This window comes from Ctenocephalides felis, unplaced genomic scaffold (assembly GCF_003426905.1).
Source record: "Ctenocephalides felis isolate EL2017-DRISC unplaced genomic scaffold, ASM342690v1 CF-g0.4_SCAFFOLD_00845, whole genome shotgun sequence".
In the NCBI taxonomy this organism is placed as follows: domain Eukaryota; kingdom Metazoa; phylum Arthropoda; class Insecta; order Siphonaptera; family Pulicidae; genus Ctenocephalides; species Ctenocephalides felis.
The window spans coordinates 39963700-39977178 of record NW_020536999.1 but is presented as its reverse complement, the minus strand read 5'-3'; the positions used below and the strand labels follow the sequence as shown (position 1 = coordinate 39977178).

The 13479-nt window shown below is 28.4% G+C and overlaps 4 protein-coding genes across 4 annotated transcripts; 2 read left to right on the top strand and 2 right to left on the bottom strand.

Annotated features, from left to right (window-relative positions):
• The first annotated feature begins 759 nt into the window (after nucleotides 1-759).
• Nucleotides 760-5075, top strand: LOC113383234 (WD repeat-containing protein 55 homolog). Its single transcript, XM_026621489.1, has 7 exons — nucleotides 760-796; nucleotides 883-972; nucleotides 3449-3535; nucleotides 3612-3886; nucleotides 4095-4212; nucleotides 4273-4447; nucleotides 4520-5075. The coding sequence occupies exons 1-7, from the start codon at nucleotides 760-762 to the stop codon at nucleotides 5016-5018; spliced, it is 1281 nt and encodes a 426-aa protein (XP_026477274.1). The 3' UTR covers nucleotides 5019-5075.
• Nucleotides 1761-2921, bottom strand: LOC113373816 (coiled-coil domain-containing protein 43-like). Its single transcript, XM_026614093.1, has 4 exons — nucleotides 2612-2921; nucleotides 2224-2448; nucleotides 1944-2092; nucleotides 1761-1848 (listed from the first exon to the last, which is right to left on the bottom strand). The coding sequence occupies exons 1-4, from the start codon at nucleotides 2774-2776 to the stop codon at nucleotides 1776-1778; spliced, it is 612 nt and encodes a 203-aa protein (XP_026469878.1). The 5' UTR covers nucleotides 2777-2921; the 3' UTR covers nucleotides 1761-1775.
• A 58-nt stretch (nucleotides 5076-5133) lies between the features above and the next one.
• On the bottom strand, nucleotides 5134-8459 carry LOC113373806. Its single transcript, XM_026614083.1, has 11 exons — nucleotides 8186-8459; nucleotides 7610-7845; nucleotides 7358-7458; nucleotides 7129-7285; nucleotides 6861-7070; nucleotides 6608-6688; nucleotides 6435-6517; nucleotides 5951-6371; nucleotides 5811-5893; nucleotides 5443-5744; nucleotides 5134-5333 (listed from the first exon to the last, which is right to left on the bottom strand). The coding sequence occupies exons 1-11, from the start codon at nucleotides 8392-8394 to the stop codon at nucleotides 5228-5230; spliced, it is 1989 nt and encodes a 662-aa protein (XP_026469868.1). The 5' UTR covers nucleotides 8395-8459; the 3' UTR covers nucleotides 5134-5227.
• A 374-nt stretch (nucleotides 8460-8833) lies between these two features.
• LOC113363898 (39S ribosomal protein L52, mitochondrial-like) lies at nucleotides 8834-10588 on the top strand. The gene is made up of 3 exons (XM_026606380.1): nucleotides 8834-8984; nucleotides 9367-9521; nucleotides 10406-10588. The coding sequence occupies exons 1-3, from the start codon at nucleotides 8936-8938 to the stop codon at nucleotides 10583-10585; spliced, it is 384 nt and encodes a 127-aa protein (XP_026462165.1). The 5' UTR covers nucleotides 8834-8935; the 3' UTR covers nucleotides 10586-10588.
• Nucleotides 10589-13479: the final 2891 nt, after the last annotated feature.

The following is a 13479-nucleotide window of genomic DNA, read 5'->3' as shown; positions in this document are numbered from 1 at the left end:
ATGGCTCATTTTTTTACTTTTTTCTCTATATCTACGAAACCGCTGGACCTACCTTCATGAAAATTTTATGGATTCTTCATCTTGTCAATACAAATAAAATGTTTTTTGAATTATTCAAATCGGACGCTCCGTTCTCTTAAAAACTGAGGTACCGTTTTTGGCACTTTTTGCCCCGTATCTTCGGAATGGCTAGACCTGCCTTCGCCAAAAACTAATCAGCACGTCTCCTTATCAATACGAATCGATTTTTTTTTGAATTATTCAAATCGATTGATCCGTGTTCCCGAAATCGTCGACGAAGATTTGTATCCGCACATACATACACACACGTACATACATACATACACACACACACACACACACACACACACACATACATCCATTTTTTCTAATTGTAAGGTATGCCAAAATGTTCAGAAACCTTTGAAACGTAAAGATATATAAAAATTTTCATTTCCGATTTTTTTGCGATTACTATAACTTGCCCTACGGGAAGTTAATAAAATATTTAAAGGTATCCACGCATTATCCACCAATTTTTGGATATCTTTGAATATTTCATAAAAATAAGAGGCAAAAACTTTGTTAAAAAATCTGTGGATAGAATATCTTCGAATATTTGATATATCCATGAATTTTGAGAAACATTACTTTTTTTTTGACATTGTTCGGATATTTTATACCCGTAGGTATAGTATCCCTCATCGGTTTTGTAAACAAAGTCATAATTGTAAACAAAGTCATAATCGCGTGACAAAAATGAAAGGAAAGGAAAGGCGATGGACCGCTAGCTTAGGCACCAGCATTCTATATTTTAGAGTATGTGCTAAAACCTCAATTGTGAAACCTCAATATTTATAGACTAGTAATATAGTTTTCAAGTTCAACAAAGTCTTTCTCAAAGTAGCAACAGTGCCACAGTGGAACATGATCCGAACGGAATAAAGAAACATCGATTTTTCGTGAAATTAGGTATTTTCTAAAAGTAATTTGCCTCTGTTTTCTCAACTAAATATTGATTAAAACTTTGGTCTGAAATTGACCAGAATAGCTAAGCATCAAATATTATAATCTCTGAAGCAAAAATGAACAAAACTCTCAAAATTAACCCGAAACACTATATTTTTTCTTCTTATTTATATTCATTAAATTAATAATGAAACACAAGTATGCTGTATGTAAAATTTGAGGTGGAGTTTGTACTCATTGTGATCTGTCATCGTTGAATTAACAAAGAAAACAATTATCACTAAAATTGATCGAGATATTCCGAAGGAGTCACTTTGACGCTCTGAAGGAGCGTTACTTTGACACTCTGAAGGTGTCTGACCAAAATTTATAATACTATTTTTTCCAAATGTATGTAGTATTAAATTTAATAACTAATACAAATTTTGTTTTCATATATAAGAATAATATACTGAAATTGCATTGCAACTAAATGCAATTAATTAAATAATTACAAATTAGCAGTTAATATTTCACTGTGCAAGAAATACATTTGTTGCTGAAGTACCTGAAATAGATAAGACAAACTACAAAAAAATAATGTACTCAAGTAACAAGTTCTATTTTAAACATATTAAATCTTGAATATAATTATTAAAATATTGATTATATATTTTGATCAAAATTTTGCTATATATACAATAAGGTCTAACAAGTACTGACTAGTGACAAAACCTGCTATATTTTACCAATATTATAGGAAAAATAAATTATAAAATGAAATAAATACAACCACAATGATTTAGAAAATATGAGTATCGAACATGCTACCTGCGTCTTTCACCTTTTTGAGTCTTCCTTTTCTCCTTTTTTTCTTCTCTTTGTTGTTTTTGTTTTTCTCTAGAATAACAATAGTAAGAAATAATATAAAAATCACATGAAAAAATTGTTTGTTATAGTTTAAAACAGCAGTGTCCAACATCCATTCAAATTACCTGTCTTCTTTGTCTTTATCTTTCTTTTTCTGGCTTTCAAGTTTTGCCTGCTCTCTTCTCTCTTTATTGGCTTGAAGAACATCAGAAACGTTCGTATTTTTCACCAGATCACATTCTGCATCCGACCCTGATGCTTCTTCATCTTCACCCTGGAGTTAGAACAAAATCCTTTAGTGGCATTGCTTATTAGCTTTGAAGCAGATGGCTAACTACTTCTTGTACTGTGATTAATGTTAGCATCAAATATTATTTCTTTACATATTGAATATCAACAACACACCTCGTCTGACAACTGACTATATTGTGCTAATACTGCTTCTCTAATACGAAGTTCATCTGCTGTATATTGTCTCTGCACCGTTGTTGCTAAAGTTTGAGATTCTAAAAGACGTGCTAATCGAGTATCGACATCTTCAACTTCTGATGCAAGTTTCTCCTCCTGGTTAGGTCTTGTACTAATCCATTTATCAACTATCTCCTTTACCACACTTGGTATGTCACTGATCTGCAAATAATTTTAGATTGCCAGAGGGAAACAAGCATATCTGTTACTAGTTAACATGAAATAGTTTAATGCATAATTCTTCATAGTCATATTTTTGCGTAATAACGAATATATCTTAGAATCAAATAGGTATATTTATCTTTCAAAGGTATACAACTCTTACAATTATTTCTGACAAAATTCCTTCTAGAGCTTCAACTTTTTCTTCATGACTTTCATCGCCTTCGAGAATTCCAGTAATATAAGAGCCAAAAACAGTTTCATCAGTATTTAATTTTTGCAATTTGTCATTTAACCAGACGCTGAAATTATCACCCGCTGCTGCCATTTTAGTGAATTATTTTAAAAATGTTTCGTGCTAGCGGCAAGAAGGCCGCTTGAGGACTTTATTCATAAGTTACTAATATGGAAATTGTTGTTTTAACATGATATAATCCCGATTTCGCACATTCTGAAAAAAGTTCCAAAAATAATCTATTTCGAGTTGCATGAGATTCGACAGATCGAGATCGCATGTGTTACCGCATTTAATCTTCTTGTGGTATGTTATTGCTACTATAAGAGCGGTTTATTTAAAAATATAATTGATTTTTTTTATATATAATTACATCAATATACTTTACAGTCAACCAATTAATATTTAATCATATTGTTTTTCATTTATTAATTAACTAATCTAACTGATTGATTTGGGCAAATTTTCGAAAAAGTAATTTCTTGTTATAGGATTAAAATCAATGAAAATAAGCCATTCATAGTTATATTTATAATACATTACGTCATTTTAATAATTCAGCCATTATCATATATTATTTACGAATGTATATAAAAATATATTTATGTTTAAGTAATTTTATGACACCTCGGGAAATTTATTTACCAATATACCCTTTTCTAACCTATAAAATACACGCACTTATAAAAATATTAAATAAATAATTTAGATACAAAATCTTTAAAAAAAATAATAAATATATACAAAATATTATAAAAATGTCAGATTCAAGTAGTGAAGATGATGAAATTTTACAAGAAAACGATGCTGAAAGTAGTGATAGTGATTCCGAAAACAATTTACAGAATCAAGGTTAGTAGTATCTTAATAATATTAATCATAATTGCAATACTTTTCAATAATCATCTTTCTTCAATATATTAATTAGAAGAAGATGAAGATGAATTGATTAAAGCAATCAAAGAAGCACAACAATTCCAAAGAAATCATCCACCCGATATAAACACAGAAGAGTTTAATGCTGATATATGTTTTCATCCCAAAAATGATTTGTTAGGAGTAGCAAATATGTTAGGAGATATACAAATTTATAAATATAGTACAGATGCAAATGAACTTATAGCAACACACGAATGCCATCTAAAATCATGTCGTGATATAGAATTCAGTGATGATGGTAATATTCTATATTCTACTGCAAAGGTAATATAAAACACACTATGTAAATTAGCTTCGTAAAGAAAATAGGAGGTGCATTTGTAATAAGTTGATAATACATGCAAAAGTGATTGAAATTCAGATTTATCATAAAAATTGTTACATGTTTGACTACTACAGTAGTATATCAAATTCGTTTGATAATTTTATTAAATGACAATTATTATTTATTTCTAATATATTTCTACAATAGGATAAATCGATAGTTTTGACTGATGTTGAAAGTGGTAAATTTATACGAAATTATGAAGAAGCACATGAGGTACCTGCTTATTGCCTCACAATTATTGATGAAAATATATTTGCTACAGGTATTATATATATTCTTTATTATTTTTTATTTATCATATAAAGATCTATTATTCACATAGGAGATGATGATGGATGTGTTAAAATTTGGGATTTAAGAGTCAAAGAGCAAGACCCATTGTTTTCTTTAAAAAAGTGCGAGGATTATATTTCTGACATGATAACTAATGACCACAAAAAATATTTAGTCTGCTCAAGTGGTGATGGGTCACTGACAACAATAAATATAAACATGAGGTACAAAACTAATGATCAAATTACTGTATATAAAAATAAATATATTTACATATTTGAATTATTCTTACTTAGAAAAATTCATGTGCAATCAGAAGAATATGAGGAGGAACTTACTTGCTTAGGACTTTATAATTATGAAACCAAAATTGTGGCAGGTAGCAGTAAAGGACGCTTGTATAGTTTTAATTGGAATGAATTTGGATTGCATTGTGATTCTTTACCTGGACCTAAGAGATTAATATCTTGTTTAATACCGGTAACAGAAAATATTGTAGTTTCTTCTGGAGAAGATGGTATACTTCGTGCAACGCATTTGAGCCCTCAGAGACATTTAGGAGTGGTAGGGCAACATAATTTATTTGTTGAATCAATGGATATATCAAATGATGGAACCATAATTGCTTCGTCATCTCATAATAATGATATTAAATTTTGGAATATACAATACTTTGAAGATTATGAAAAGGCAAACACTAAAGAAAAACACAATAAAAAGAAAGAAATGAAGAAAAATTTACCCTCTAGCAAAATGAAAGATGCTTCGGATTTCTTTGCTGGATTTGCTGCATGATCGTTATTATTTATTGATTGTTGGGTTTGGCGAATTAAATATTTTTGAAGATAAACCATTGCTATATAACTATAATGTTTACTTCTCAATATATATTACATTTCAATTTATAAAATAAACCTGTTATTTATCACAATTTTTTTTATACTTCAGAAACTAGGACACTATTTTGAATAATTAAATATTTTTAACTTAAAACAAATTTTAATTTAATCATAGCGTACTAAGTAATTCAAATCAATGATCATGATATAGTTTTTAATGGGTGGAGGTAGCGGCAATTCATCAACGACTTTATTAAAAATTTTAATAAATCTGGAAGAAAACATACATCAGTTAAGTTAAAATTCTATCTCTAAAGATAATTAAGCTTAATAATAGTTGTGTTTCCAAAAACCTTCATAAATCTTCATATTATACTTACGTCAACTGCTTATAAACAGGCCAGCTAGAAATTTCCTTTGATATTTTAGATTCTTGTGTTTTTTGTTCTTTTTTCTGTTGGTAAGTAAGAAAAACGTTTTGACAGTCATCAGGATCTAATAGCAAATGTCGCGCTAAATTTTGATTTGAAAATGCATAGATTGATTCCATTGAATCTGTTGTGTCTGTATTTGGGGGGCTGTCCAATGTTGAAGAAGTGAATGATGTAGAGGACGAAGATGAAGATGAAGATGATGAGGGTAATTTCTCATCATCTATGTCATCTAGAAACTCTAATTCGTCCTAAAATGAAAAATTATAGATTGATAATTCAGATCAGTTCACAAATAATTTTAAAGTAATGCATACCTCATCACTACTACTTTGAGAAGTCCCAAAACGTTTTGATTCACTCTCATTATCAAAATCTGAAGACCGTTTTGGAGCCTTTTCTGAAGAGAAAATTGGTAAATAATATGGAATTAATAAGAATTATATTATAAGCTCACCTTCATGTGAACAAGATGCATTATTTATGGTTGAACTATCTTTGATTAAATTTTTGCTTATAGTTTTGCATTTGGTGATTGATTGTTCAGCTTCAACATTTTCATTATCATTCCAGTCTGTAATATCTTGTTGCAAATCTATTAATTGCCAATTATTAGTTGTATCATCAGTCTTATTATCTTCATTTTGAGGCTGTATATCATCATTATTTTGATTATTCCCAGTCCCATTCTGTCCCTGTCTTTCTAATACCAAATCTTGATGCCTTCTAATAAATTCATGTCTAATGGATTCTTGATGCCTTCTAATAAATTCATCTCTAATGGTTACATTTTCTAGTAACCATCGGAATCGATCTCGAAACCTAGCAATATCCATTTCTAGTTCTTCAAGTGACTCAACTGGATTTTCATCATCTGACTATTTTTAATAATGCATTTTATATTCTTATATATTTGTTATAAATAAATGAAAAATACTTACTTCCATGTGTTGGGCTTGATTATCTTGAATAATGTACTTTGTACATGTAGAACAATTATTCATGTGCTCACTTTTAATAGTTTCTGCAGAAATTTGCAAAAATAAGTAATAATAGTAACAAATATTTATAAATACATTGCATAGATGTTTATAAAATTATTGACTGAACTGACCTATATCTTTTTCAGACATATTGAGTTGAACATTATTTTTTCTTAGCTGTGTTCCATTTTCACCATCTGTACTATTGCTTTCTATAATAATAATAGTAATTATCGTCAAGACTTAATTACCTTATTAAAATTTGTATAGTTATGAAACCAACCATGCAAATTTATTATCAAAACTAAATCAACAAAGCAAAGAACTACTTTTAAATGATATTGCACATATTTATTTAAGGAACAGAAAATTTAAAATACTCACGAATTCTTCTTTCATATACAAGATCAGCTCGAATACATGGCACTTTGGAAAGAAAAATACTTTTTACCTCTTTGTCTTTTAACTTTTCACTTGTATCATTGATATTCTGAAAATCTTTATCAACTGAAATTCTGGCTAGTGTTTCTTTTTCTATCAAGTCTCGAATGCTCTTTCTGCACGATTCTCTTAAAGTCAATGGACAACCAAAAGCTGCAATATAATATTATTCAAAATTGATGCAAAGCATTTTGTTGAATCACATACTTACGTGCAATGTTTCTAACTCCCGCTGGATCTTTTGGACTTTTTGAAACTAAAGATGCAAAAGATACTCCAGTCACTAGTGACGAATGGAACAGTTTAGAAGTCAATCGTTGTATCAAGCAAAGACAATTTGATATAGGTAATATTAAACAGCCTTCAACCTGACATTATTTTTTAAATAAAATATACTCAATTTAATTTAAGATTAATATTACAATATTTTGTTATTTTACCTTAAGAAACTGTTTAAAATAGTTAGACATAACTTCTGTACATTTAGCTCCTACATAGATTCTGTCATATAACATGTTAGGAAGTATCGCAAATGCATCACCTACAAAACAATAATAATTGCAATTTAAAATATCATTGCCTATTAGAAAATGAATGATTCGCATTTGCTACTAATAATAATATTTAATTATTTATGCTATATTTCTGATGTTTCTTAATGATTTAAAAATATATTATTTAAAAATAATCACCATGTGTAAGTGTAGGTCTACAAAAACTAGTATTTTTTATCTGCGGCAAAGTATTTGCCATGAAACTATCAATACACACTTCGGCATGGGCAATCACATCTTTATTTATTTCTATGCCATGATTTATACCGTATTCCCCGACCAGCAATCCAACTATGGTGTTTAGGTAACCAGTACCTGATCCAATATTTAAAAAAGACATGCCTGGCTTTATTTGTAAAGTTTCTAGCGCAAAACTGTAATATATACAAATGGTGATAATCTAAATAGAATATGAGCAATAATTATATTTAAATTCATGAGTATTAGAATTAGTATAAGATATACATGTTAACATAACAGAAGTGTTATGAATGGCATAGACAAAAATTATATAAATCATTTGCGGAGTGACTTAGAAATTTGCAGTATTTTAAATACAATCAAACAAACTTCCATTCCAAGCGTTAGAAAACATTTTAACCAAAATTATAATTAATTTTGAACATAGACTCTATAGTGAAATTTATAAAGGGTATAAAGCTTTAATAAAACTTTAGATATATATGTTATTAACTTTAAAATAGTTTTAGTTACCAATATATTGAAGGGGCTGAAAGATGTAGGTCGTTATACTTCCAAGCACAGTCTGCATAAGCAAATTCTCTTTTTGAAGGTGATACATAATCTCCTCTATCGACAATTCTAAATCCATCAGCAATTTCATTTGATTGTAAATATTTAGAGGCTATCAAGTTCTCCACTAATTCACGATTGTTTGTAGCAGTACTCACATTGTTACCCATCTTTTAATTTGTCAATTTTTTTTTAACAACATGGATATGGATGGCTACTTATAACTGAACTAAAACTTCATAAATACCTTGAATTACAGCAAAGTATTTGACAATAAATCGTACTCAAATGGTTGTTATTATTAATTCACCATAATCAAAATATGCATTTCCTTTTGTTATCATAGTACATTCTTACCTAAGGTAAACAAATATTTTTTCGCAATAAGACATTTATATCAGTTAGTTAGTTGCTCGCTGACAAAAAAATTTAACGCTTTTATAATTGTAGTTGCAAAATAGATGAATATTTTAATAAAATTTGTGACAAAGTAAAATCAAACTGCAATAATATTTTAATAATCAATTTTCTCATAGATGGCAACCCCGGTTTGTTCCTGTGCTCTGAACATACATAATGGTGTTTTTGACAGTTGTCGATACTGGATCATATGTTTTTAATATGTAAAATACGAATAATTGAATAATTAGTATTTAACACAACAATTAGAAATATTTAATATAAATTCATTTTGTTAATTATTTGGACAAAATGAATTCAAGTGTGATAATTGCGAAAAAGAGCCTTTCTCAAGTTTATTGTAAGTACCTAACCTATATCTTTCATTTAAGAAATTTTGAACTACAGTAGAACCTCGATTAACCGGACTAATTGTCGTTCGGATAATTGAAAATCCGGATAATCGGATGTATGAACAATAATGTTGTGTATCTATTAAAAATAAGAAATACATACCTAGATATCAACGAAAATTAATGTTTATTAAAAATTGAAGCTTCTTTATGTATGTACATATATATTCATGCAAAAATTCGACTTGTAGGTATGAATATACATATAAGTTGATCGCCGTTGGGAGTCCAGATAATCGCGAATCCGTATAACTGAGGTCCGGATAAACGAGGTTCTATTGTATATTACAAGTATTACAAATATTTGAGTTATTATCCCCTTTTTTACAGTTTTAATCACACGCTCCAAACATAAAATTTTCAAAGTTGGTTTAAATCAAGAATGGAGAAAACAAAGAGACTTGCCGGAAAACCCAAATCGTGGTGGACCCTTAGCAAATCTTCCAGATTATACATTTTTGGATGGAAGACCCACACCTTTAGGAGTAAACGAATTATCATATTTTGTCTAAAATTTATTAAATACTTTAAAGCCTCCAAAGACTTTAGAGAATGGCTTTAACATTATTACCTTTAACATTATATATTAACATAATAACATTTTACAAATAAGTCTATAATAATCAACAGTAACATAATAATTACTAAATAGTAATCATATATACTGTGTAATCTCAATAATACAGCACTATTAAACATGGGTGGGTGCATGATTATTAAAATGTTTGAATTACTGGATTATAGCAAAAAAGTCATAGTGATATTATGAATAAAATAATGCATTTCATTGTGCAACGGCCTATAAAACAGATCAGTCTCGTCTGAGTTATAGATTTGGTCAGGAAGAAAAGCAAGTTCTTCTAATTTGTTTTTAAAATGCTGGATAAATGGATATAATGCAAATTCCTTGTTTAAAATTATCCAGACATCAATCTCTCACATGTAAATCATATTTGTTTTAATTTTTTTATATAATTTAAAAAATAGTGAGGCGTTGGGTGCCGGATTATTGGATGCCAGATTAGTGAGATTATACTGTATATACATATATATATATATATATATATATATATATATATATATATATATATATATATATATATATATATTGTTAGTATTATTGTGATTATTATTATTACCTCTGGATTCTAAGACACAATTTGCGGTATGAGGGCACCAAATATATTTACCCCCATTCACTTTTGAAATAAGACTTTAAATTCAATTCCTTGTATTTTTTGCATGCGCAATATATATATATATATATATATATATATATATATATATATATATATATGTGTGTGTGTGTGTGTGTGTGTGTGTGTGTGTGTGTACATATGTATATACATTAGTCATATTTCTATTACAGATGAATCGGTTGAGAAAGATAACTAAGCAGCGTGAAATTGCTAAACAAATAGTTACTCTTTCTTCAGAAATAGATTTTGCATTAGAGAGAAGTGCAAAATTGAAAGAACAAGAAGAAATTAAACGCCAAGAAATAATCAACAGCAAATTGAAACCTAAAGGCAACACCTTACTACAATAGTCATAATTATCATTATAATATTAGTTAGAGAATATATAAATGCAAAATGTTACTCCTAGTTTCATTTTAATAATATTTATATAATATTTTTTTCAGTAATATGGGGAAAGATATTACATATTTTTTTGGATTTTCTCTTCCAGCTTTTATCTGTCTCTAAATTAATATTTTTATAAAAGCTTTTATATTTTTTGTATACGTAAGACTTTAAGAGATAGTGTAGATATTATGTATTTTAGTATATGGCTAATGTACTAGCTTATAAAGCCAATAAATCATATATATATATAAAAAAAAAGATACAATATGAAAAAAATTTTTTTGTAATTCAAACAACTGCTTCTGTAAAAACAAAGAATACAACTGAGCAAGAAGTTTTTTTTATATATATTTTTCGTTTGATATAAGGGTCCTAAAATGAAAGACCCACAAAATATAAGTTTATCAACATATTTGACATTAAGGTTCATTTAGAAAATTCATATCAGTTACGAAATTTATTTTGCTTTTATATTAGGTTGTTCAGAAGTTTTATCTTTCAAAACAAATTGGATGCACACGTCAATCCGGAAATGCAAATAGTACAAACAGCCGAAAAATTAAAACGCCTGAAAAGAAAATGGCCCAGCGATCTACCGTCAACAACATAATTTCCCTGTTTTGTATTAGAATTTCATTCTATTTTTTTTTTTCTTTTTGATTTTGATTTTCAATACCATAACTTTTAACTTATAGATTGTATTGTAATCTGATTGTTAAAATTAACAGAAATAATAAAAAAAAAAAAAATATTAAGTTGTCAAATATCTCCCTTCCGCTTTTTTGCTATTGGTTTATAATACAAAAAGGCGGAAGGGAGATATTTGACAACCAAATATAACATGCCTTAAATACTGCATAACAGCTATTACAAGTGTAAATGTTTAATATTTTCAACAAAGTTTTCGGAGAGTTTTATGTAAAAAAAGTAATTACACAAGATTGAAATTCTTGAATAATTGAAATCATGCAATAATTATGAAAAATGTTACGTTTCCAACGACGTTTCAAAGTGAAATTCTCTATTTCTCGGCTAAAAGTTATCTAGATTTGAAACTATTTTTATTCAACGCGTACTCAGATAAGAGCGCAACGTCCGATTTTGTTTCGGTGAAAAAGTTTAGGCCTTCAAATCAAAATCTGTCAGGTCATCACAATAAAAATATACTAGAAATGTATTACATAAAGATCAACACCATATAGAGCCAGCGCAGTGTCAAGGGCCACAAAATGCCTCTCAAGAAAACTAATACGAAACGTGAACCGGCCAAGACAAACAATAGATTTGGGAAAACGAAAAAAGGGATTAGAAACAAAAGACGTTTGAATAGAACTAATTCTCCTAGTAATGCCAATAGAAAATCAGCAGGCCCATCGGAAATAGCTGCGGGACAAAATAAAAAAGGTGAATCGACACGGAAAGCTTCCAAACGCGCTGGTTTATTTTGCGACTTTCCTACAAGTATGTTGAAATGGATTTTATATAATATTTTGAATTTGCTCGTTTCAAATGGGAGTAGTTATTAAATTTCTAAATTTATTTTGGTCATACCAATAGTAGAAATGTCTCTGTTTTTGCAAATTCTGCCAGCGCGAATGTCGATCAAACCTTTCATAAAATTTTTACCTAATGTTAAAGCCGACAAATTATTTCCTTATTTATACTTTTTTAATTAAATTGAATAATTATTATTTTAATAATTCAATTTTTTTCAGATGATAATCATGTAAATCCACCAAATTCTAAAATATCAGAAAATTCAGATGATGCTTTTTGTGAAAAATTTACCATTTTGAGAATTTCTTCTACATGTGATAATAAAGCCGACAAATTATTTCCTTATTTATACTTTTTTAATTAAATTGAATAATTATTATTTTAATAATTCATTTTTTTTTCAGATGATAATCATGTAAATCCACCAAATTCTAAAATATCAGAAAATTCAGATGATGCTTTTTGTGAAAAATTTACCATTTTGAGAATTTCTTCTGCATGTGATAATTCTCTCGGAAAAGAATCTAAAATTTGTAAAGAGAACTCATTGCTAGACGAACTTTGCCACGCAACGGGCAGTTCTGATGAAAGTATGATAAAATTGTTATTGTTCCATAGTTAAATAATTAATTATTATTTAGTATCACAAGAAAATTAAATGTACTACACATTTTTTTACTTTGAAGGTATAGCAAGTTCTTCGAGTGAAGGACTAAGTTCAATATCTGAAGCAAAGACATGCTCTTTCATCGTTATCGGAAGTAACCCTGGAGAGCCAAAAAAAATATTTAAAGATGAAAAATCTGATGATAATGTAATAACTTTACATATACGTTATTTAATATATTATAACAATTGACTAAATTTTTTAAAAACGATAAAAATATTAAAATTAATCGGGATTGGTATAATTATTAGTAAAAAAATTGTTTTCCGTTCACGTTTTCGTAAAAAAATTAAACGGTGTTTGAATCGATTTTAAAATATAGCGCCAATAATGATTGGTCAAGTTGTTATTGGATTGAGCATTTTACATCAAATTTTCTAAAAGGTATTATGAAAACCATTTTTTGCAGATTATCATCTCACGCGCTCTCTTTATATATGTATATACTTTTAAATTTTACTTGATAATCATAATATAAACATCTACCTCATCATCGTAGAGTGAAATAAATATTGGAAAAAGCATCCCTTGTGAAGGCCAAGATTTATCACCTTTTAACAGCATTCTGAAGAAAAAATCTTCTGAGCTAATTGAAAGAGATGGTGGTGATATTGGAATTAGGAGTTTCTTTGACGAAACAGGTAGATAAACCGTAAACCTTTCTTTAAATTGAGTACCAATTTCATTATT

Coding starts and splice junctions, on each gene's coding strand:
- LOC113383234 (XM_026621489.1), top strand. CDS start 760: ATGAAAGGAAAGGAAAGGCGATGGACCGCTAGCTTAG. Junction 797..882: donor GCGATGGACCGCTAGCTTAG/GCACCAGCATTC, acceptor ATAGTTTTCAAG/TTCAACAAAGTCTTTCTCAA. Junction 4,213..4,272: donor TGAAAATATATTTGCTACAG/GTATTATATATA, acceptor TTATTCACATAG/GAGATGATGATGGATGTGTT.
- LOC113373816 (XM_026614093.1), bottom strand. CDS start 2,776: ATGGCAGCAGCGGGTGATAATTTCAGCGTCTGGTTAAATGACAAATTG. Junction 2,449..2,611: donor GAATTTTGTCAGAAATAATT/GTAAGAGTTGTA, acceptor AATTATTTGCAG/ATCAGTGACATACCAAGTGT. Junction 1,849..1,943: donor GATAAAGACAAAGAAGACAG/GTAATTTGAATG, acceptor TTGTTATTCTAG/AGAAAAACAAAAACAACAAA.
- LOC113373806 (XM_026614083.1), bottom strand. CDS start 8,394: ATGGGTAACAATGTGAGTACTGCTACAAACAATCGTGAATTAGTGGAG. Junction 6,689..6,860: donor TGTATATGAAAGAAGAATTC/GTGAGTATTTTA, acceptor TTATTATTATAG/AAAGCAATAGTACAGATGGT. Junction 6,518..6,607: donor TATGTCTGAAAAAGATATAG/GTCAGTTCAGTC, acceptor AAATTTCTGCAG/AAACTATTAAAAGTGAGCAC.
- LOC113363898 (XM_026606380.1), top strand. CDS start 8,936: ATGAATTCAAGTGTGATAATTGCGAAAAAGAGCCTTTCTCAAGTTTAT. Junction 8,985..9,366: donor GAGCCTTTCTCAAGTTTATT/GTAAGTACCTAA, acceptor CCTTTTTTACAG/TTTTAATCACACGCTCCAAA. Junction 9,522..10,405: donor GAAGACCCACACCTTTAGGA/GTAAACGAATTA, acceptor TTTCTATTACAG/ATGAATCGGTTGAGAAAGAT.